General features: G+C 41.3%; 1 protein-coding gene across 3 annotated transcripts in view; it reads right to left on the bottom strand.

Annotated features, from left to right (window-relative positions):
• LOC106578615 (receptor-type tyrosine-protein phosphatase N2) overlaps positions 1-23516 on the bottom strand; it is a 278389-nt gene that overhangs the window by 125442 nt on the left and 129431 nt on the right. For all 3 annotated transcript variants that reach the window (XR_006760698.1, XM_014157619.2, XM_045702162.1), the window contains one exon: positions 21243-21322. Coding sequence is in view for 2 of the 3 variants with exons in the window: in XM_014157619.2 (XP_014013094.2) it covers positions 21243-21322 (80 nt within the window). In the remaining variant the exon portion in view is untranslated. The remainder of the gene's footprint in view (positions 1-21242; positions 21323-23516) is intronic.

Below are 23516 nucleotides of genomic sequence, written 5' to 3'. Positions count from 1 at the left end.
GCACTACGATGCAGTGTCTTAGATCGCTGCACCACTCGGGAGGCTCAATCAACAAAGTTTTTAATGCTTATCAATTGCCTTGAACAAAGTCTCAAAATACTAAAATACTACACAGGACTCTAAAAGAATTTCATTTAAATGTTAATTGTATTTTCTGAGCACAGAACTAATGACAAAAATGGCGGCAAAGTCGGCTGAATTCCGGTAGACAGAAATGGCCCAATGTACGATTCCGGGCACTCATTCAATAAATAATGAAATGTTAATTATATAATGCAGCCCGTGTAATCATCTGCCAGAGAGAAGCCCCACTCGGCCCAAGCCCCAAGTAATACATTTGGGCCAGGTAACTCACACCGGTATTGGCCCGAGCTCAATCCCCGCATCCTAGCCATAAGTAATACTGCCGAAGGTGGCCCAGACTCGGGCCACATGACGTGAGTGCCCCGATTCTCAGTCGGAATCGGCCCAGATCCACTGTGTTAGCTGGGTAACAACAAGAGGGCTTTGGGTTGGAGCCTATTTCTTCCTTTTTAAGAAATAAGAGGTAGGCCGACCTATTTGACAGACGAAATTAGGCTATAGGCTGCTATATCCATACATTTGTTGGCCAATTCCTCCACCCGCCATGCACTCTTTAAATAGCCTATCTCTGTGTCAGTTAAGGGCTGTTAAGTTAAAACCAGGACTCGAATTGAGTCGGTATGAGTGGGTATTCAATTGGCCAACCTTTTATTAAAGAAAATGGCAAAAACCACAGGCCTATCCCTTGTTAGCTTAAGATTTTGAAGAAAATGAAATAAAAATAAATAAAAAGTGATCTATAATAGAACTTTGGTCTACGATGCTTTATGCTACAAACAAGTTGTAAAATACCCAGGAAAGACATGACTGATGCATATGGGGATATCATTGTTTCATTTCTTTTCAGAGGCTGAGCTACAACCTTTTATAGCCGAGGAGACAAGATGCTTACTTTGCTTAGGAAGTAATCTAATTCTGTCACCATCAATTGATTAAGCTATTCACTGTCTGTACAATAGAAGATGTTTAAACCCAGACAGCTCTTAGGGAAACACTTCGTTAGGTTAAGCCTCCGGAAGAGGAGTAGCCAGCAGTTAAAACGAACATTTTTCTGCGTCGGTAGGCCTACTCTGTCTGGGGTGGAAAGGTAGACCTAACTTTTGAAAGCACCATGCTCAGATTCCTAATGACTGAATTATTTGCAAACAGGGACAGTTTCATTACAAACAAGATACACTGATTTGGCATTTGAGAAAGATGATAAGATGAACACATACTGTAGGCATATCTCCCTGTCCATTTTGGTAATTTATGTGGTATTATAAAAGATTCTGCTAATCGGTAAAAATGACGTAGAATTGCATGACATATTTATAATAGGAAGAAAAACATTTTGTTGGGGGGGGGGTCTGCAAATACCATGATAAATTCATGCAATGCTTTTACTATTACTGAGATCTTTCCACCCTTACTCTTTTCAACGGTGGTCTGTCAACACAGAACCTTCTGGCCCACAGCCCTCTGTGCTATGAAAATTCCTGCCTTGCCATGTAATGCTTACAGGACGAAGGACAGTTCCTAAAACTGCATATCTAAGGCTCCGGTCTGTCCAAGAAGTGAGGCTAAACGGTAGGCATGTTCTCTGCTATCCACTTTACGTTTTAATCATTATTTTGGGTATAGGGGAGGGTCACTTTTTTTCAAGCGTTCGGGGAGGGTTTAGGAAAAATATATTTTGCTGAGGGAGGGCCATCCATTTTCATTTCAGAGAGGTCAGATTTTCTCCATGTAACCCTTATTATAAATAATGTTCACTCCCTTACTCCCTGTTGATTCCAAGGGACTGTGATTTATGGAAAACGTAGGCATTTTGGTAAAGTTACCAATTCTGCAATCCTACAAAAAACGCAAATTGACTTACAACAGCATAAGATACTGGATTAGCTATAGACAACTTTACAGAAAGTGAAGTGGGCTTAGCGATATGTTTAAAAAAAATCAGGGCACTGAGGTAACATTACAGTAAAACCTGAGGGGATTTTATAGAGGTTTTAAAAGTATACAGTTTTCACAGATCGCAAAATTCATAAAAAGTTATGATAGGTGCTGCAGAGGCGGTGTGACATTTTGACTGACATCAGCTGTGAGTAGGACTGGCCACTGTACAATAATAATGGCAAGTTCCTGAATTTAGACAGGTACCTGTCAGGGTTATAAAGAGAAAAAGTTCAGTGAGAGAGCATGAAAGAGAGGGAGTAAAAGGGAGGAGAGAGACAGACAGAGAGAGAGAAGGAGAGAGAGAATTCCCTGGAGAGAAAGAGCCAAACAGTTTCCCAGGTACTGTAGATGCGAGTCTAAAAAGTCACTCGTTTTGCTGTTAACACTTCCAGGTGCTAATGCAACACCTGCTACACCTCCTGGAGGGAGGTTCAGCCTGTGTGTGTTGACAGGGAGAGAGACTGCTGTACTGGTCAGAAGCCTCCAATCTCAAACGTAATTGGACTTCCTCTAAAAACATGAGTGTGTGTGATAATTAGATAAACATTCAAGCACAGTGCTTTGTCATTATCACACGTCTTGTTATAGATATGTCAACTTCCTGCTGGAAAAAGTTAACTACTCATTATTCTCTATTTTTGTTCATGTCTGTCTTTTCTCAAAGCACAATATTCTGTAATTTTCTCGCCGACTTTGTCCATGTGCCTAACTATCCTAGCTTACCCGGGACTAAAATAGGCCTACTGCACAGTAATAGTGCTGAATACATCTCCCTAAAGCAAAACCACCATACAGTAGGTATTTAGACAGCTGTCACTGCCCCAGAAGACTGGCTGGTGAATATTTATATGTATTCCCCTCCATCTTGTCTCCCTCAGTCAATCTTGGGCGAATATTGGAGTTAAATTGAAAGTGAGCATCCTTTAAGAGCGGCTTCAGATAGGACCCAGTTATCACTTGGAAAGAGGACCCTGGAAGACGTGATGTTTCTTCTGAAGTCGCCTAGCCCCGCGCATACGAGCCACTGACCAGTGACAGCCAGCGCCATATATATATATATATATATATATATATATATATATGAATGAGAGAGAGAGAGAGAGAGAGAGAGAGAGAGAGAGAGAGAGAGAGAGAGAGAGAGAGAGAGAGAGAGAGAGAGAGAGAGAGAGAGAGAGAGAGAGAGAGAGAGAACACAGTCCTACACACAGAGAAGATGGACAGGGAAATGGGATTGATGTGATGGAAAACATGTCCTGTAGGAGGACCTACAGATGTTGAGAAAATGTACTGTCGTTTTTCCCCTTATTGTTAAGAGAATAATAATACCAATACTGTATTTTTGGATAACAGATCAAATATTCTGATACGTTTGATATCATGCTTCTATAAAGCCGGACGGTATTATGTAGCTTTACTTATGAGACGTCACACTAATACACCACAACCAGGATTATCTCTTGACCCCGCCCTGACCCTAAGACAGAACGGGACATTTTATACTGCTATCTGAGAGTACACCTGTGATAGAGGTCAGTCACACCCAAACCCTTGGAAATTAGCAGGTGGAAACCATGACATTGACCGCGACCGTACCCTCATCCGGTCGTATGCTGAAGCCTATAATCTAACATAATGGAAGGGTGGGTAAGAAAGTAACAAAACAAAATAAACGGGTGAAAATTGAGCCAGGGTGCAATGCAAAGACATGAAGCCTATGTATTATAGAGGAAGGCAACATGGGTACTAGGGTGCTTATACCTGTTGAATGTGAATGAGGCTCTCTCACACACACATACGCACGCACACATGCACACACGCACACAGGCACGTATGCAAATGGCCACAAATGCAGGCAGACACACACACACGTCAGAGCTCCCTGTCGAGCTGCTCACTGGGGTGTCTATTAGGATATAAGCTTCGCTTCAAAGGATGCCATTGGATAATGACAACAGTTTAAATGAAGTTGATGTGAGTAGGATGAAATTCATGACAGGTAGGTCTACACCGTAGTTCCTGCAGTTAAACGACCAAATCGCCCTCTAGAGGCCTCATGGGTGGAATGGTATTAATAATTTTCATAATTTCATAATGATTTTTTTTTTTAAATTATGCCCAAAATCCTCTGGTTTGTTATATTTCAGTCTTCTGTGATGTATAATAATATAGGGCTATAAACTCAAAATAGAATACATTTCAACTCTATATCTGATATGGTACAGGTTTTAAAGCCCATAACCCTGTGTGAGGTGTATACTTTTGTTTCAAAGTAAATTTGTTTAATACTACCAAGAAACACTCTGTGTGACCCTGATTTAACCCACTGCAGTAAAAGGTTAGAACACAAAGCCAGTGTGGTCAAAACACATGTTATAATAGATTTCAACTTTGCTGTATGTAGTGTACCTCCTAATGAGTCATTCTACACTAATAGAAATGACCTTGCCTAAATGTTTTTTTTTGTTTGTTGCCAGAAAAACAAAAAAAAAAACATTTAAAAGTTCATACTTTAATATTTTAATACCTTGAAAAACTAAAGCTGACAATATCATGCGTTTGAATTCTCAGAAATAACAACCACACAGACTGTATATGGCATATTTATTTTACTAAACAAATTACTACCAATGTCTGAAGCTGTGATTTCAGCCAGCTCTGATCCTTTCGAAAGAAGTGAAACTACAAAAGCAAATAGGTCTTTGGAGATAGAAAGCCCTAAATGTCATCCAGCTGCTTTGAAGGTGACTGGCTGGCTTTGTTTTTCTCCACTTGTAGCTCACAAAAAAACACTGCCAAAGCAGAGTGACTGACTGCCTGCCTGCCACCGCTTTCAGGGGACACTTTACACTGGCTGGCGCCTTCATTAATAAGGCAAAAACCCACACAACTGTCAAGGCTGAACCCATATTGACCATCTCCCTTTGTTCTGTATAGACAAACTCTGTGGCTGATAACACACTATTGATAGTTGAGAACACAATTTGGTTGTTTGCGCCTGCTCGTGTGCATTACCAGATTCCCAGGATTCGGAACCATGATGGTCTTTAACAGTAATTGAAATGAACACGTGCAGCCTATACAGGGAAACACATGCACAAATGTTTATGACACAAGCGAGGGCGAAACATGTTGCAATATGGGGATTGGAGTCTTCTAATGCAAACATGTTGAAAATCTTACACAAAGCTGATTGGTTCAAGTTCTGTCTAGTTTCTATCATCATCATGGACTTGGTCATTTCAGACCTCATCTTGTGGTGGGAAAAGAGCAGGAGGAAGATATACAGCAGGGGAGGAGGTAGAAGAAGGTAAGATGGACAACGAAGGGAGGAGAAGACACGGGGGGGAAAGAGGACAGGACAGAGGAAGGTTCTGCCTGTCTAAACGGTGAAATTTCTAGCAGCAGAACACGTTGGGCTGCAGCTCTAATGGCATTCACGGTGGGGTTGGAAGGGATCGATGCTGTTCCTTGTAAACTGATCCCCTACGAGCACTGTCTGAGATGACCTGGGGCAAACACACACCGAGAAATGCATCTCCTCGTTCTCAAACTGGCACCCTTTTCCCTATTTAGTGCACTACACAGGACAACTTTTCCCTGTAAATGTACAGCACTATAATGGCAGAAGAGTTGCCAGCCCGTGGAAATACAATAGCAACAGCTGAATCTTTCAGTATCCTTTGGTTTCCTGTCCCCATAATTTCAGATTGCATATCTCGTTCATATGCATCGTTGCTGAATCGCTTGCTACACACAAGCAGCGATGTAAGGTTGGCTGCAGGAGTTTTTACATTGTATTTACTATTTCTAATTGCTACTAACCATCTTCTGCATCTATATATATATATCTTATACCAGAAAACGGTAGAATTTGGTGCCTTCTTCCATTGATGTCCTGCTCTTGCTTCTTGTCTCTTTTTCCACTTTGCCTAATTAACTTTACCTCTGGTAGACCTAACTCTATCAAAAGCTCTTTCTCCCACCAAATACAACTGTGACGACAAGCTCCATATAAGGACATATCATGTGCAGGGTTTCCCCCACGAGGTTACACATGCACAGTTGTTACCCATCTCTGCTGCTGTGGTGGTCGGCTATATAAAAAAATGATATAAAATAATTGCAAATGTTTTAGGTGGAAAAGTACACATTTCCTGACTCAAAAAGATGATTGTTCTTTTGACAAAAATAGCTAAATCGGCCTTATACATTCAATAAAACAATGAATTTGTCCACAGTTCGCGGATTTGTGAATCCTTAATTCACTGACAACAGAGCAGAGCGAGGCCTGTATCCAGCAAAGTCACGAGTCACAGCTGTCTCAGTTCTGCAATCCAATAGTTTAAATGTATGGAATCCCTTAAACATCTCCTTTAATGTACACAGTGTACAAAACATTAGGAACACCTTCCTAATATAGAGTTGCACCCCCTTTTGACCTCAAAACAGCCAAATTCGTTTGGCATGGACTCTATAAGGTGTCGAAAGCATTCCACAGGGATGCTGGCCCGTGTTGACTCCAATGCTTCCCACAGCTGTGTCAAGTTGGCTGGATGTCCTTTGGGTGGTGGACCATTCTTTATACACACGGGAAATTGTTGAGCGTGAAACACTCTGCAGCGTTGTAGTTCTTGACACACTCAAACTGGTGCACCATGGCACCTACAATCATACCCCTTTCAAAAACACTTTAATGTTTGGTTTTGCCCATTCACCCATACACATATACAATCCATGTCTCAAGGCTTAAAAATCTGGTCTTCTGCTCTTCGTCTCCACTGATTGAAGTGGATTTAACAAGTGACATCAATAAGGGATCATAGCTTTCACCTGGATTCACCTGGTCAGTCTATGTCATGGAAAGAGTAGGTGTTCCTAATGTTTTGTATACTCAGTGTATGTGGTATAATTTCAGAAGGCTCAGTTTCCATTCCAAACCCTTATAGCTAGGTAGATAACTTTGTGGTGTTGTCATGTTTACATGTATTTGAATTAGGACATTTCATCAATAACTCATGTTAAAATTGTGACCACAAGTCTTTGTTTCAGGATCCACAAAAAAGCACACAGGGCAAACAGTGGTCCATACACAAACAGAGTGCAAATGACTACTGTTCTTTGTGATGTAAGAGGACCATTCTGTCACATGATTGTGTGCTTGGTCTGGAAAGCTGTGCGAGTCCAAGCACACACACACACGCCTCTCCTGTATCCAGGAGAACGATCACGGGCCCAGAGCTCTGGAGGATCTAAAAGCATGGATAAATATGTTGAGTGCATATGTTACAATGGTATCAATATGAGTCTGAACACAAACAAGATACAGTCTGAAGCTCACTTGGCATTGCAAATGTGTTCCCGACCTTGTGGCTGTTTGGCGAGACGTTTGGTGTTTAAAACGTCACCTATTTATCAAAACCAAACAATACATTCATTCAATTGGGATATGCGGCGCAGCGGCGGTTTGTGCGGATACCATTACCTTAATTCCAAAACAACATGCTTTGACCCTCCTACCACTTTCAATTCATTTCTCCTTGTTTAGATGCTTTCAATTTATAATACGTCTTCAATTTCCATTTACCAATGGTTCTCCCTTGATGTTGGAAAAGTTTTAGCTTTTTACAATTGGCTTTTCATTTTTCACTTTCATTAATCTCCCATGCTCTCTGATTGTTTCCGTTCGTCCACTTCGAAACCAAGTTAAATTATTCATGCCTGTTTTCCACAAATACCTTGGAGATGGAATTAGCAAACAAACAATGCCAGAGACACTAATCCCTGTCTACAGCAAGATCTTCTAATACACTAGAGCTCAGGCCGGCTGTTGACAGGCGTCTGTTACTGTCTTCAACTTCGCCGATCACAGAGCTGGTGACACAATAAACATGTTTACAGAGCGACACACACACCGCCGTAGTATTAGTAGGATAATACTGGGGAACAATCACAAGGTTGTGTAGGGCAGCCCACGAAATGACTCTTCTTGTCAATTGTATGCAAGAATGTCCTCTGTATTGAATTCAGCATTCTCTGTATTATCTCTCCAACCCCCATTGTCACACCTCTGAGAAGCAGTAACAGTGCATTCGGAAAGTATTCAGACACCTTGACTTTTTCCACATTTTGTTAAGTTACAGCCTTATTCTAAAAATGATTAAATTGTTTGTTTTTTACCCTCATCAATCGACACACAATACCCCATAATGACAAAGCAACAACAAAAACTGAAATATAACATTTACATAAGTATTCAGACCCTTTACTCAGTACTTGGTTGAAGCACCTTGGTCAGCGATTACAGCCTTGAGTCTTCTTGGGTATGACGCTACAAGCTTGGTATACCTGTATTTGGGGAGTTTCTCCCATTCCAGAACCTCTCAAACTCTGTCAGCTACTTTCAGGTCTCTCCAGAGAAGTTAGATCGGGTTCAAGTCCGGGAAGCCACTCTTGTCCCAAAGCCACTCTTATGTTGTCTTGGCTGTGTGCTTAGGGTCATTGTCCTATTGGAAGGTGAACCTTCACCCCAGTCTGAGGTCCTGAGCGCTTTGGAGCAGGTTTTTGTCAAGGACTTCTCTGTACTTGCTCCAATCATCGTTCCCTCAATCCTGACTAGTCTCCCAGTCGCTGACAAATGTCCCAACAGCATGATGCTGCCACCACCATGCTTCACCGTAGGGATGGTGCCAGGTTTCTTCCAGACGTGAAGGTTTGGCATTGAGGCCAAAGAGTTCAATCTTGGTTTCATCAGACCAGAGAATCTTGTTTCTCATGGTCTGAGAGTCCTTTGGTGCCTTTTGGCAAACTCCAAGTGGGCTGCCATGTGCCTTTCACTGAGGAGTGGCTTCTGTCGGGTCACTCTACCATAAAGGCCTGACTGGTGGAGTGCTGCAGAGATGATTGTCCTTCTGGAAGGTTCTCCCATCTCCACAGAGGAACTCTGGAGCTCTGTCAGAGTGACCAATGGGTTCTTGCTCACCTCCCCGATCAAGGCCCTTCTCCCTCAATTGCTCAGTTTGGCCAGGCGGCCAGCTCTAGGAAGAGTCTTTGTGGTTCCAAACGTCTTGCATTTAATGATGTTGGCCACTGTGTTCTTGAGGCCCTTCAATGCTGCAGAAATGTTTTGGTATCCTTTGCCAGATCTGTGCCTTGACACAATCCTGTCTCAGAGCTCTATGGACAATTCCTTCAACCTCTGACATGCACTGTCAACTGTGGGACCTTACAATAGACAGGTGCCTTTCCAAATCATGTCCAATCGCTTTAATTTACCACAGTTGGACTCCAATCAAGTTGGAGAAACATCTCAAGGGTGATCAATGGAAAGAAGATGCACCCAAGCTCAATTTCTAGTCTCATTACAAAGGGTCTGAATAATTACGTAAATAATGTATCCGTTTTTAATTTAGAAATTTGTAAAAATGTCCAAAAAACTGTAGATTGTGTAGATTGAGGGGAAAAAACTATTTAACACACATTACACATACAATGTATTTTTATCTTGCCTTCTCTCCTCTCCTTCTCTTCTCAGGATCGAAGACATGATGTTCTAACACTGGTCTAATGAAAGTCATAGTTTGCATGCCAAATTCCCTAAAAATGCATCCCATTCCCTAAAAAGTCCTCTACTTTGATCAGAGGCCTATGGGCCCTGGTCAAAAGAAGTGAACTGTAAAAAGAATAGGGTGCAGTTTGGGACATAATCACACTGCAAAACCGTAATGTTTTTTTCACTGTAAATAACTGTATAATCAACAGTATCCTACTGTATAAACTGAATACAGTAGATTACCGTAAATTACATTGTGGCAAAATATTCATATTTGATGTATTTAGGACTTTACCATAATGATTGATGTATTTCGGACATTACCATAAAATATACTACGTAAAATACAGCAGCAGTTCACTTACTGTATTTTGGAATGTTCAAAATAGAATGCCACACAGACCACAAGGTCAACTAAATCAAAGCACATCCACTAAAGCAGGGATGGCCAACTAGACTCAGCCATGGGATGTTTTCTTGTCAAAGCGTATGGTCGGAGGGCCAGAACACAATTACAATCATTGTACACTGAACATTTACCACAACTAAGCCCAGAAAGAGATGTATTTGAAAATAACAATCATTTCATAACTTGATTACATTGAGACGTGATCACGTCTCTTTTTTTATTTATGGGAATACTTGGTAAACAGATTTCCTGAATGAAACTCCCACATAATTAGCCACCCGTTAGTAAGAGTGCTGTACCAATTTGACTGATATGTGGTACCACTGCACCATCAAATAAATGTGTATAGGGGACATATTGGAGTGCAGCAAGTCTTAAAGTAACTCTCTATTGAAAATCTCGCTTTAAAAAGTAGTGACGTTCAAACGAAGCTTCCTGAAGCATTGAGGTTTTCTATCAGATTGTGTTGAAAATATTGTAGGTTCATTACTCGAGGCTTTGAAAAACACAGTGTACACTAGTGGCACCTACTGCTCAAAATAATTCAGAGCAGCCAAATTGCTATAGATGACGTCCCACACCCCGTACTGCATGCGCAGTGTAGCCTTTTTGTCTTCGACCAATACCAAACCAATGAGGTGGTAACGAAGCTTCTGATGTCATTGATCACGTGCTTCTGATAAAGTGATACAGGCATCAGCACACTGCTTCGAAGTATACTGCTTAGCGATTTCGACTCATGCCTCGGAGCTCCGGGCAACGTTACATCACTATTTAAAAGGTCCAGTTGCTGTTAATTCATATCCAAATAATATTGTTGACTCATCCTATATTCATATTTGTGGCCAAAGCATAAATTGGGGAAAAACACTTACAAACCCTTCCTCAAACTCAAACTGCCCACACTAATTTGTTGTTGGTGAACGCCCATACCATTCCAACACAGAAAAGCTGCTTTTTAACATAATTGTTTTGGGGAAAGGAAAACTATTTCACTCATATTGTAAATAATTATCAGTCATATTTCATAGAAATCTGGAAACACTGGATGGTTACTTTAAACGTTTAATGGTTGAGTAGGATTTACCATGTCCTTTGGTCTGTTTTTTGTTGTTGTAGTAACTGTTAGGAAGCCTTTGTTATGGCATCTAGAAGTGCAAGTGATATATAATACCAAAATGTGGTCATTTAAATAACACACTTCTGGAGGACATAACAAAGGCTTCCAAACTGGCATTCATTGATATGCCGTAATCAGGGGCGGAAAACCCGGGGGGGACGGGGGGGACACGACCCCCCCATCCTGGGAAAAATATGATTTGTCCCCCCCAATATATCACTGAAACATAACTATGTAATTTAAATAATATTAATAATACACAATGAAAGCAATTGTGCTGATTATAGACACTTAATAGCGCGTTTTTAAGTTTCAAAAGATTGCGACCCCCCCGCCCTTTGCCTCACAATGGTTTGATCCACTGCCAGTTCCTTAGCTTGCTACGTAACTGCCGTGAGGTTCATCCAGTCAATCGCGCGCACACACACTAGCTGAATATGCAGAGCTAGCGCGCAAATATTAACTATTAAGCTAGCTAGTACCTATTCCATTTATGTGGCGTCGTCAAAGATGGAATCAGCATGCAGATGATGTAAGTTAGTGCTTCAAAGTCGCTGTGATAAGGTTAGCGATAAACTGAAGTCCAAACTGAACAGAACTACACTCTCTTCTACCATTGTCTTAAATATATTTAATGGTCTCGTTGCAAAAGCTAAATTGTCGCAAGGGAACTTTTATTTATTTATTTTATTTCACCTTTATTTAACCCGGGTAGCAAAGATTATAGCAAACACCACTGAAACTGAATTGGTGCTCGCTAGCTTTGCAAATTCAGCTATTGTTGGAAGCCAGCCAATATGAAACAAACTATTAAAATTACAAAAAGTTGCAGCATATGTTGTGTAAATGGTGAACTCATACAGCTGTCAACTCTTGTCATTTTAATCCATTTCACATTTGCTAGCTACCTTTTAGATCGAAGCCCATATAGAATGATTGAAGATGATAGAAGCCCATCTCCTACTGTAAATAACCTACACACTGTGTGTGTAGCCAGCCAGCCAGCCAGGTAGAAAAATGGCAGAAAAATAAAAGACGGACATCAGAGTATTTTTCAATACACCAAAACGCATAGTAAGAACCCTAGTAGCCTAATATCTCAAAGACTAGTTGATAAAATGTTCATAAGAAAGAAATGAAATTCTAATGGAAATGTTTCACAATGATGTCATTAGGCAGAGCAGGCAACAGATGGCACACAGACAGCAGAGTTGGGGACAGATATGCAGGGACAGACTGGCAGAGACAGGGAGTCTCAGGTAAGTTTGTTGAGTCTTTGTTTGGCAACATTATGAAAGGTTCTCCATTTTTTTAACTTATAAAATAGGAACATAATTGGAAAATGCCATGGATACCCCCACTCTCAACTTAAACTGGTGACTGAACTAAGATTTGTTAAAGGCAATGGTATTGCTGTTGTGATTAGTTGTGTAGTTTTGGCTACCGGTAGTTAGGAGTACGGCAAACACCTTATTTCTTTGGTTCCTCAATATACATTTACCATATTACAATGTAGGCTATGTGTTACAGCACTACTTGTGGTGTCCCCCTCAGGAATTGCTCTTGAGAAAATTTCATGTAATTGTCCCCTCCAAAGTGGATATCAGATTTTCGCCCCTGGCCGTAATATGTAAATACATTACCTAGCTGCCAAGCTGTTTGCACCAATCCCATCTAAATACTGTCAAATACAACCCCTATCTCCCCTCAATGAATTGAATTAATTAATTAATTACAGTTACCCTAATAGCATTACAGTAATGCATTGTACAGTAAGTTACAGGCAGCCAGTAAGTTGTCATAAAAACAATGGGAAAAAATATAACAGTAACAGTATTGGATACTGTAAAATATGGTACGGTAACACACTGTACCATTTTTTATGGTAACTTACAGGCAACTGGCTTCCTGTAAGTTACCGTAAAAACAACAGGAAAGGGTTTACAGGGCATACTCTGCAGTCTCTAGGCAAAGGGATTGATTCTCAGTTCAGTCTGGATACCAGGGAGAGTGAACTGACCACTCACTAAAATTAGACAGCTTATAAACTGACAGCCTTTACAGTTGGTGCTTTAATAGAGTATGTGAGTATATTATTAGTGTGCTGGAGTGAGGGTTAGCATGGAGAATTTACAAGCGAGAGTAGACTTAATCCCCTGATATGAGAGATCAACGCTCGTAGCTGAAGTTTCTCTTACCCTGCAGCTATTGGAACGTGCGCGGGCGCCCCATACACAAAAATTATTGTCACTCAATCCCATGACCATAAACATAGATGAGATGGATATTGCAACGATCACCATGTATAAATGGGAAATGGAGAGGTGATATGTGTCATATCGCGTAACCGTCAACAGTGTGTTGCATTGTGTGAGTGTGTGTGTGTGTGTGTGTGTCTCCTGGAAGAGGTGATGCGAGAAGGCCTTTGAGTGCTGCCTGGACTGACAGGTGACGGTAACACGGTAGAGAGAACAGACACACACACACGCTGCCTGGGGGACTGATGGAGATGAGAGCGAGGAAGATTTTGATCACCACACTGAGGCCACTCAACCAGAGAGGGCAGACAAAGATCACACACACACAGACACACACACACACACACACACACACACACACACACACACACACACACACACACACACACACACACACACACACACACACACACACACTACACATACACAGAGCGACAAAGACACAGAGACAGAGAGACAGAGATAAAAGTGATCTCTAACCTCTGTGCTCATTGATACAGATGTTAAAACATGAACACAGACACAAAGACACACACGCACACACACACACATCCATTTCTCCAGCCGTTACTGTTAGTGTCTGGGGGAGCAGGAGATAAATCCCATTACTTTGTGTGAAGAGCCTAGGTAATTATGTTTGGCATTTTGACAAGTGTTTGTTGGACTGAAGGTCAGCTCTGCGTGGAGAGAAGAGGGAAACCAGCGTTCTATGAAACCCATAGATATAAAACACAGATATTCTCCATTGGTGATCTATGCTAATCTGCTCGGCTGGAGAGAAGACAGAGACCAGCATTCTATAGTGTGGCTGTTATAAATATATGTGTGTGTGGATATCTCTTCCTGACTGAGGGGAACGCAGTGTCTCAGTCTCTCTACATTAAAATTTTATCTAAATTATTTATATATGAATTAGATCTCAGCCTATTGTCTCTCTCCCCCTCACTGCATCTCCCTCCCCCTCTCCCTCTCCAGATCTGCTCCAGATGGCCCCGGCTGCTGGCCCCTTTCAGTCCAGAGGATCACAGCTCATTGACCAGGGCTGTGGTTCTCACGGCCTGGAGCCCGGGGCACCCTGCTGGGCCCCTGGGGTCGACCAGCCATGACAGTCCAAACAAAGGTGTGCCTCACCCCCAGCCCACCAGCCTACACATCCTCCACACAGCCACCCATCCTTGACCACAGAGTGTGGACAGTGCATCCCGATCACTGTCTGAGCTTCATAAGGGGGCGAATGCAATTAGTGTGATATGTTAGTGGTTGGAAGAGAAACATATACTTGGTAGACCTAATAGAATAGAATAGTGTGCCATACTTATACATGATGTCATTGACAAGATTTGCCAATAGAATGCTGTGAAGCAATCTGTCCAGAGTAAGCAACAACAACAAAAATGAAGCATCATCAACTGCATATCCAATGATAAGCTGAAATAAATGGAAGATGACGCAAATTGCTTTAAAAAACAGACAACATTTTATTTTTCAGATGTTTCACAAATGCATGTAAATGTTTTTAACACTGGATGAATGATCTCGGTTCACATACAGTAATTGCTCTAAGGAAACAAAAAACAAACCACGCATGTTTCCACCTATCCAGTTACTGTACACAGAAGAATCAAAAAAGGAGGGAAAATGAGAGGGGTATTACATTTCCCGTGGCTAAAGAAATGTTGGTTAGCAGTGAGCGTAACCAATTTTGACAGAACCAATTTCCCAAGTGAACGTGATTTACATGTTTGCAGAGCAGTCTGATGTATACAGCTTTTCACCACATTCAGAACCTCATTCGATCAGAGAGAGAGAATAAGGAGAGAGAGAGAGAGAGAGAGAGAGAGAGAGAGAGAGCATGAGCGAATAAAGGAGCAAAAAGAAAGTGTCTTTAATGACACATTGCAACATTGTTTTTTACAGCTTGGTCGGCACGTCATCAAAAATTGAATAAATCATTTCCCGCACACGCGCACGCGCACGCACACACACACACACACACACACACACACACACACACACACACACACACACACACACACACACACACACACACACACACACACACAATAGCCTAGTAGTTTTGATAAAGCAGCCGCCTTATCTTTTGTTTTCTAGCCATGCAGGGATTAGTGAGCACAGGTCTTTGTCCACCAGTTTTCCAGTTGAGCAGAACACAAGAGCTCCTAGTAGTTCTTACCTTCACTAATACAGTGAAACCTACCATCATGCTTTTCACTCCTTATTCTACCAGTAACAACCCATAGCCAAATGATGGCAATACTTTCGTTGAGGTAGCAAATCTCCTCTGGTCAAAAGTAGTGCACTATATAGGGAATAGGGTTCCATTTGGGATGCACACTTTGCTTTTCAATGGGATCTCTACCGATAAGAAGGATTTTCAATGGGACCTTTCTCTCCCTATAGATGGCTTTTCAATTAGATATGTGACCCGTTTCAGGAAACTAGGGTCATTACTTTACAGGAGAGCCGTTTGAACATACTTTTTTTATTTTTATCAAAATGCGTTATTTGGCAGAAATGCCTTCTCAAACATGTGAACTTTCATGTGCCTTAACAAACTTGTATGTCATCTGTAAATACGAATAAACGTAAATTACGAGCCTAGTTGGTTTAGCCACAGAAAAAGCCGTCAATCTTCCCGCTAGTCATGATTGGCTGAGATAATGAGTGGGCTGGACATGCCGAGAGATTAGTTTAGATTGGTCTGCCATATAGCACGCTTCTGTCTATTTGAGCTGGTCAGTATGTGTAGGTAATCCTGTCTGACGCTGCTTTTTTATGTATTGCATAGTAAAACTGCAGAAGCCTAATGTCAAATTAAAGTGTACTGTTAGCTAGCTAATGTTAGCTGGCTCACTAGCTAACGTTACGTGTATGCTCTCCACTTTCTGGAGGATCGAGTTTTGAAATCAGTAGAATTCGAGTAGGATAGCTAAGGAGATGGAGAAAACATCTGTCTCCGTATTACATCTTCAAACTAAGGGCAACCATGGCAAATGACAGGAGACGCGTACATCCATTATGTATACGGGTAAGATAGTCTAGCTAGCCACATTTTCAGATATTACACATTTCTAATTTCGACAGAAAGTGGATTCATTTCAAGTTAAAGTGTACTGTTAGCTAGGGAACGTTAGCTGGCTGGCTCGCTAGCTAGCATTGCGTGTATGAAATTATTATTTGTATTTCAGAGCCATTTTCTTGACTGGTTATAGCCTAATGTTTGCTAGCTAACATTGAACGTGGTTGATTAGCTACCTGCAGATTCATGCAGGGTAGTAACATCCTGAGTTGGGATTATGGTTCTTTGTTTAGCTAGCTATCTAGCAAGCTACATGCCTTAACAAAAGACTCCACTACGCAAGTATCAATTTCAATAGAATGTCACTGCAACAACTGTTGATAGACATACTAGCTGGTAAATATGATCTGTCTATCTACTCCGATTTTAAACTGATTTAGTAGAAAGATATCAAAACACCTCACTCACATAGATGTATAATGTAATAAATAAACCTTATTCAATGTAAATGATTAATGTAAATGTATGTCATAACATGTAAAGGTGAAGAAATGTATTTAAATGAATAGAGCCACAGTTGCAAGTTTAAGACCTTCACAAAGCCATGGAAAAATGTATGCATTTAAATGGAGCTATCTTTGACACAGGTCTATTCTCCCAATCAATGTGAGCTTGCTCTCTTCTGATTCTTTCCACTAAAAAGGGGTTTCTATAGATGGTTGGTTGTTTAGCAACAAAACTGACAGGTGTACAACTACTCAGCAAAACAGATCGGGTTGGCTTAGACTGTTGACGACATGTAAACTATATTTTGTCTCCAAATGTTTATTGAAAACAAATTAATTTGCACAATGAGCACTTGTCTCTCAAATACATCGTTACAGTTGTTGGTTAGCTAGCTAGCGAATGTTGACGTCAGTCTAAACACCTCAAAACAAGACATGGTATCAATAACATGATACAACCAGCTGAAACGAGCCACCCACGATTCCCCACATGGCATCTTCTTGTCATTATTGCTAGCTATCTGACAGTTCAGAACCATAACGCAAGCCTTCTGGCCAAATCAATAAGCACGCATACTTTTTGTGACGTTGTCAGTTGACAACAGAATGCTTTTTAAAAGAAATACTCAGTATAGAGTTAAACTAAAGGAACACTTTACAGTCAATGGTCAACACACAATGAGGCCAAGGGTTTGATGTGTGTGTGTGTGTGTGTGTGTGTGTGTGTGTGTGTGTGTGTGTGTGTGTGTGTGTGTGTGTGTGTGTGTGTGTGCATGCGTATGTGCGTGTGAGTGACAAGTTCATCATGCGGCCATGTTGTTCATGCACAGTCACACAGAGGTCAAAGGTAACCCAGCTTTACCCAGGAGGCCGAGTGATTTGGCTGTCAGTTTGTGTTTCACATTCAACCCAGAGCATCTTCATTTCACTTCTGAAGTACCACAGTATGAGTATTATAGGTATAAAACATTCTGGAAAATAATTTATAATAATGCAGAATAATATAATTTCAGTGAATTCGGAAAGTATTCAGACCACTTTACTTTTTCCAAATTTTTCCACATTTTACTTTCCAACAGGACAACTACTCTAAGCACACAGCCAAGACAACGCAAGGAGTGGCTTCGGGACAAGTCTCTGAATGTCCTTGAGTGGCCCAGCCAGAGCCTGGACTTGAACCTGATCGAACATCTCTGGAAAGACCTGAAAATAGCTGTGCAGCAACGCTCCTCATCCAACCTGACAGAGCTTGAGAGGATCTGCAGAGAAGAATGGAAGAAACTCCTCAAATACAGGTGTGCCAAGCTTGTACTGTCATACCCAAGAAGACTCGAGGCTGTAATCGCTGCCAAAGGTGCTTCAACAAAGTACTGAGTAAAGGGTCTGAATACTTAAGTAAATGTGATATTTCCATTTTGTATTTTTAGTAACTTGGGGTCTGTGTACCCACATCCATACTCACACATGCAGTCAGAGCCGGCACTAGCCTTTTAGGGGCCCTAAGATTAAATCTTTTTTAGTTAATTTCCTGCAGTTCTTGCCATGGGATGTAGAGAAAATGTTGCAGTTTTAAAGAAAGTTTTCTGCAATTTTACACATTTCGCCATAGGTTGGAGAGAAATGTTGGCGTTTTTTAATATGATATCTGAGTGACAGTGATTAACAAAATCAATGAGGGCCCCCCAGTCGGTAATTTCACCATGATTACTACAAGTTCAGATAGCTGGCTAAACTAATTTCCCAACCTACAATTTATTTTGCTGACATGGGGTAATTGAGTGGCTTTCTGTGACTGACATAAGACAAAACTGCTGACAAACAAATTTCAAAATTGCACCTTGTTTATTCTACTATTCTAACTCTCAACAATATGTTTAGACCCTGACTGAGTTCCCAATTATTTCAATTTTGTCATTTTTGGAAAGTGATCCACGGGCCTACAAAAGGGGCGGGCGGGGGGGGGCAGTTGCACATCCCTGTACTATGCATTGCTCAATTGAAACAGTGTGACTGTCTAAGAGGGATATGTAAGTATTCCTCCTGACAGTGTAAAAGACATGCTGCTTGCTTAGTGAGTACCACTTCCTCTTGATTCGGCCCATACCTGGCGTGAACTTCCAACCTCTGCCTTGCTAGTACACGTAACCGCCCTCCCTCAAGTGTCTTAGCTGATCGCGCCACCCGAAAAAGCTACCTAAAGAGGCAACGCAAGCGGGACACTTAAGGCTGAGGAGTAGTTTCACACATACCCCATGTGTTACACCCTGCACCTCTCAGTCAGTCATTGGTATTCTGGTCGGCTGGATTCATAATTTATCAATAGTGGTCAGGATGCTGATCATCTCAACCGAGTACTCAACCGAGTACTGATAGACGTACCCATAGGGGTCTACAGCACTAGAATCGGGGAGTAACTGTTATTCTGGTGCTTGCACAATCACAGCTTCGATACACATGTAACACCAACCAATCCAGACACCTTTCCATCATCTTTCATACATCTTTAAGTCTCAAGTCACACACAACTCAAGCCCCGAACCCACCCCATTACAGAAAAACACGTGATCTTATGTGAAGTTAATGTGATAACATGTGACAACATGTATAAGCAACATGTGATAACATGAAACTACACGTGAAAACATGATCTCGTGAAATAAATGTGACAACGTGGGGATGCAACATTTCAAGTGTTTCACAATTGCAATTCAACATGTAAGAGTTATATTTTCACATGTAAAAGTTTGTCACATGTGAAAAGGTGGTACTAACATGTAAACTCTAAATTTAATACAACATATGGTTTCACAGGTGAACAACTGACCGCACATGTGAAAACAGTTTTTTCTGCAAATTTCACTTTTTTGTTTTGTAAGGGAATGAAAATGACATGGGGGTTTTCAAGTAAGTGGTACTCTGTTCAGCTAAAATAGTGTAAACAAATCTTTAATCAATGAGAATATGATTATATTTAACATGATCACTTAGTATTGACTTTTCAATATGAACCCATCAGAGATTTGAGCTCCCAACCTCTGGATTTAGGGTACACTGATCTTTCTGCAGCGCTGCAAAGTCTATAGCATTTCTCTACACATTTATCACCCATAATACATCTCTGCACTTAGAAAAAGTGTGCCATCTGCACTTCTAGTTTAGTTGTCCATTAATCTGACTTATTCTCTCGTCATTGATTTCATTAGCAATTTTAGGGTTGAACATTAATTAGCGTACACATACACTATGTCATCACGTATGTCAAAGTGTGTCAAATATGTCATTTGAAAAACACTGTGACCGCGTGACATTCTGGGGAGATCGTAAGTGCTGATTTTTTTTTGTTGCAGGACATTACCCGTGAAATCTCATATGAAAAACACTGTGAAATGTGTGAATATTTGAATTCACATGTGAAAGGTTATGTGATCACATTTGAAAATCCACATGTGGAACTTCATGTAAAAAAATCATTGCATGTGAAGTGTTCCAAAAACACATGGTTTCACATGGTTTTTCCGTAAGGGCCTTGTTCCTATTTCCTAGTGTTGTTGTAGCATCTCTGTAAATGGATAGGACAGAAACCAAACACTATATACCACCCAATAATACAACAGGAGGAGAGTGGTGCCAAATTCCACTGAATGAAACAACAGCCCATTTTAGCCAATATAAAAAGGCTCCATGTGGTTTGTGTTAGTGTTGTTACTGTTGTTGTTCCAACACCAATGTTATTGACTGTTGGACTGTTGCTCGCTGCTTCTCAAAGTCATTTCCAACCGAAGCAAGGGCGACACACTCCCTTGTTGATCAAGTTCAGACAATGCCAGCGGTGCGGTGTAGTGCGGTGCGGGAGCGATGCATACTGAAATAGCACATCCTTTTTTTCCGCTCTCATCATGACACCTTTCTATCAGACCACATCAAACTGCCTGGCTTTACGAAGGCGAGCTTGTCTGAGCCTGTCCGTCAGTCTAGCGGATGTGTGAGGAGAGCAGATGAAGCCCATCCAGGGTCACACTCTACATCCCAAATGGCACCCTATTCCCTATATAGTGCACTCCTTTTGACCAGAGAGTGCACTAAATAGGGAATAGGCTGCCATTTGGGCCACAGCCTATGTATCTCAGTAGGAAGCGCTTGTCATCCTGTGTGAAACACAAACATGACAAAATGTTTGTGCGAATCAACGATCAACTCTGCTTTGAGACTATCAGAGGTTTTACTGTATCTTCCCTCGATGGTGAAACCAATAAATGATGATGAGCACGATATAGGTAATGATTGGTGGGTGGATTTGGAAGGATATCGACTGGTGTAAATGAGCGAGAGTGGTCATACCTGCAATGTGGGCCAGATCTGCAGTGCTGACATTATGAGGGTTGGAGCCCACCCTGAAGGTCACAGCTGGACCCAGCACTCTGAAATATAGAAGCAAAAGAGGAAAAGCTAGCTACACCCCAAACTCAGTTTTCTTCAATTCAACCGCAGACCGAGGTAGAAAAAGACTGAGAGACAGAGGACTAGAGAGTAGAGATAGACAGAGTGACTCCCTGAGAGCTTCAGCTACCAGCAAGCTTCAAATCGTCTCACATCTTTAATAGCAGCCAGTGGAGGGGGGCTGTTTTCTCTTTCTGTTTGAATTTGAACAAAACACCAAACATGAAAGTGTGGCACTGTACTGCAGCTGAGAACCTTCGCTTTGCCCCTCTGGCTACCCGTCTATTTGCCCCCTATGTCCCCACTGTCTAGCTAGTAAACTGAACACACTCCTCGCTCTCCAATGCAGTATACATGTTTAACTACGCTAATCATGGCCAAAATAGAAACTAACCAGACTGGACAGGATGAAGAAACTCCCTACAGTCATGGTAAAAAAATATATATATCTACAGAAGCATATCCCCAACTTCAGCAACAATCACAGCAGAGAAAAATCCTTCTCTGAGACCAATAGGCAGAAAGCCAACAGCAATTGGTAAAATAAAGTATATTCTGCAGAGTTTAATGGTGGTGTGACAAACTTAGGTCTAAGCCACAAGCCAGGGGATTGTTGGATTGCAATACATTTTAAATACTATGGTACTAAGGTATTTTACATCTTGCCAGGGAGAAAACCTTTCACCTGATTACAATATTATGCTTCACAAGCCATTGAATCGAAACTGTATTGCAAAAAGAGGTATCACAGTATTCACAATACAGTTTTTTCTCCCAGCCTTACTGCCCTATATAGTACCTTAGTACCTTTGATTCTATCTAGAACATAAAAGGGTTCTTTGGCTGTCCCCATCTGAGTACCCTTTCAAGAACTCTTTTTGATTCCAGGTAGAACCCGTTTAAGTTCCATGTAGAAGTTAAATTCCTTTCCACAGAGGGTTGTACATGGAACTCAAAATAGTTCAACCAAAAAGGGTTATCCTATGGGGACAGCTGAAGAACCCTTTAGGAACCCTTTTTTTTGAAAGAGTGTAGAGCAGTGGTTGAGGGGAAAAGTCAGAATCCCAGGAAGAGTGAGGTGTGAAGGGGCATCATTAGGTGAAGTGACACCACGCCTCCCCAATACGACCCTCATAAACCACCTTTATTCAGACTGCATCCCAGATGGCCTCCTATTCCCTACATACTGCACTACTCTTGTCCGGAACCCTATGGGCCCTGTTCAAAAGTAGTGCACTACATAGGGAATAGAGTGCCATTTGGGATGAATTTTAAGTCATTTTTCACCCGTTGTGTTTGGCCTTGGAAGTCTAGTTACTTCCAGCCTCAGTGTATAAACTGGGGGGAGATCCATCATCACACTGCCAGCCTCCTGTAACCCAGCCTGAGAGAAAACTATCCGTCACAGCCACCATCGGAGACATGGGTTGCGTCTCAAATAGCACCCTAATCCCTATATAGTGCGCACCTTCACTATATAGGGAATAGTGTGCCTTTTTTGATGCAATCATGGACATAGTTTTGAATGAGCATTGAATTAGCAACTTTCCTCACTGTTACCTCCTTTTGTCAAAGAGAAAAATGCTTCCGTTTAATGCCTTCCAGGGTTCAACATTAACGCTTGTCCACTTGCAAGTAAAACAAATTGTCGGACAAGCAGATTATAGATTTAAGTTGTCCAAATGGCCACAACTGCAGGATATATAATACTTGGGATCAGAGACCAGCAGCCTTCCATTGTCAATACCAGTCATAATAATGCATTTTATTTTGTGAAGTGGTTCCTTGCATGATACAACACAACTTTCTGTCACCGTTTTGGCATTTTTTATTTTTGGACAAGTGACTGAGCTTTATGACATGTAAAAAATCTGTCCTACTTGTCTGATGGACAACCCAGCTAACAACAAAGGTTCCCACAACTTTAGAGAATGTTCCCTTAAGAGTGTCATTAGGTCACTAACTAAAGTCTTCACAGGAATGTTCCCGTAACGTCCAAGGAATATTTCCAAGAGACCATTCGCTTAATGTCAAATAGATCATACCCAGAATGTGGTTGTTCTAGACATGTTTCTTGAGAATGTAGCAAAAGCATTCATGTACTAGTTTTCGGTGGGTTAGGAGAATATTCCATCAACGTCCCACCACAGAACATGGCTGCCATGTTCTCAGAAC

The sequence above is a fragment of the Salmo salar genome, chromosome ssa19 (assembly GCF_905237065.1).
Source record: "Salmo salar chromosome ssa19, Ssal_v3.1, whole genome shotgun sequence".
Lineage (NCBI taxonomy): Eukaryota > Metazoa > Chordata > Actinopteri > Salmoniformes > Salmonidae > Salmo > Salmo salar.
Note: the sequence above shows the minus strand (reverse complement) of the source record. Positions and strands in the feature narration are given on the sequence as shown.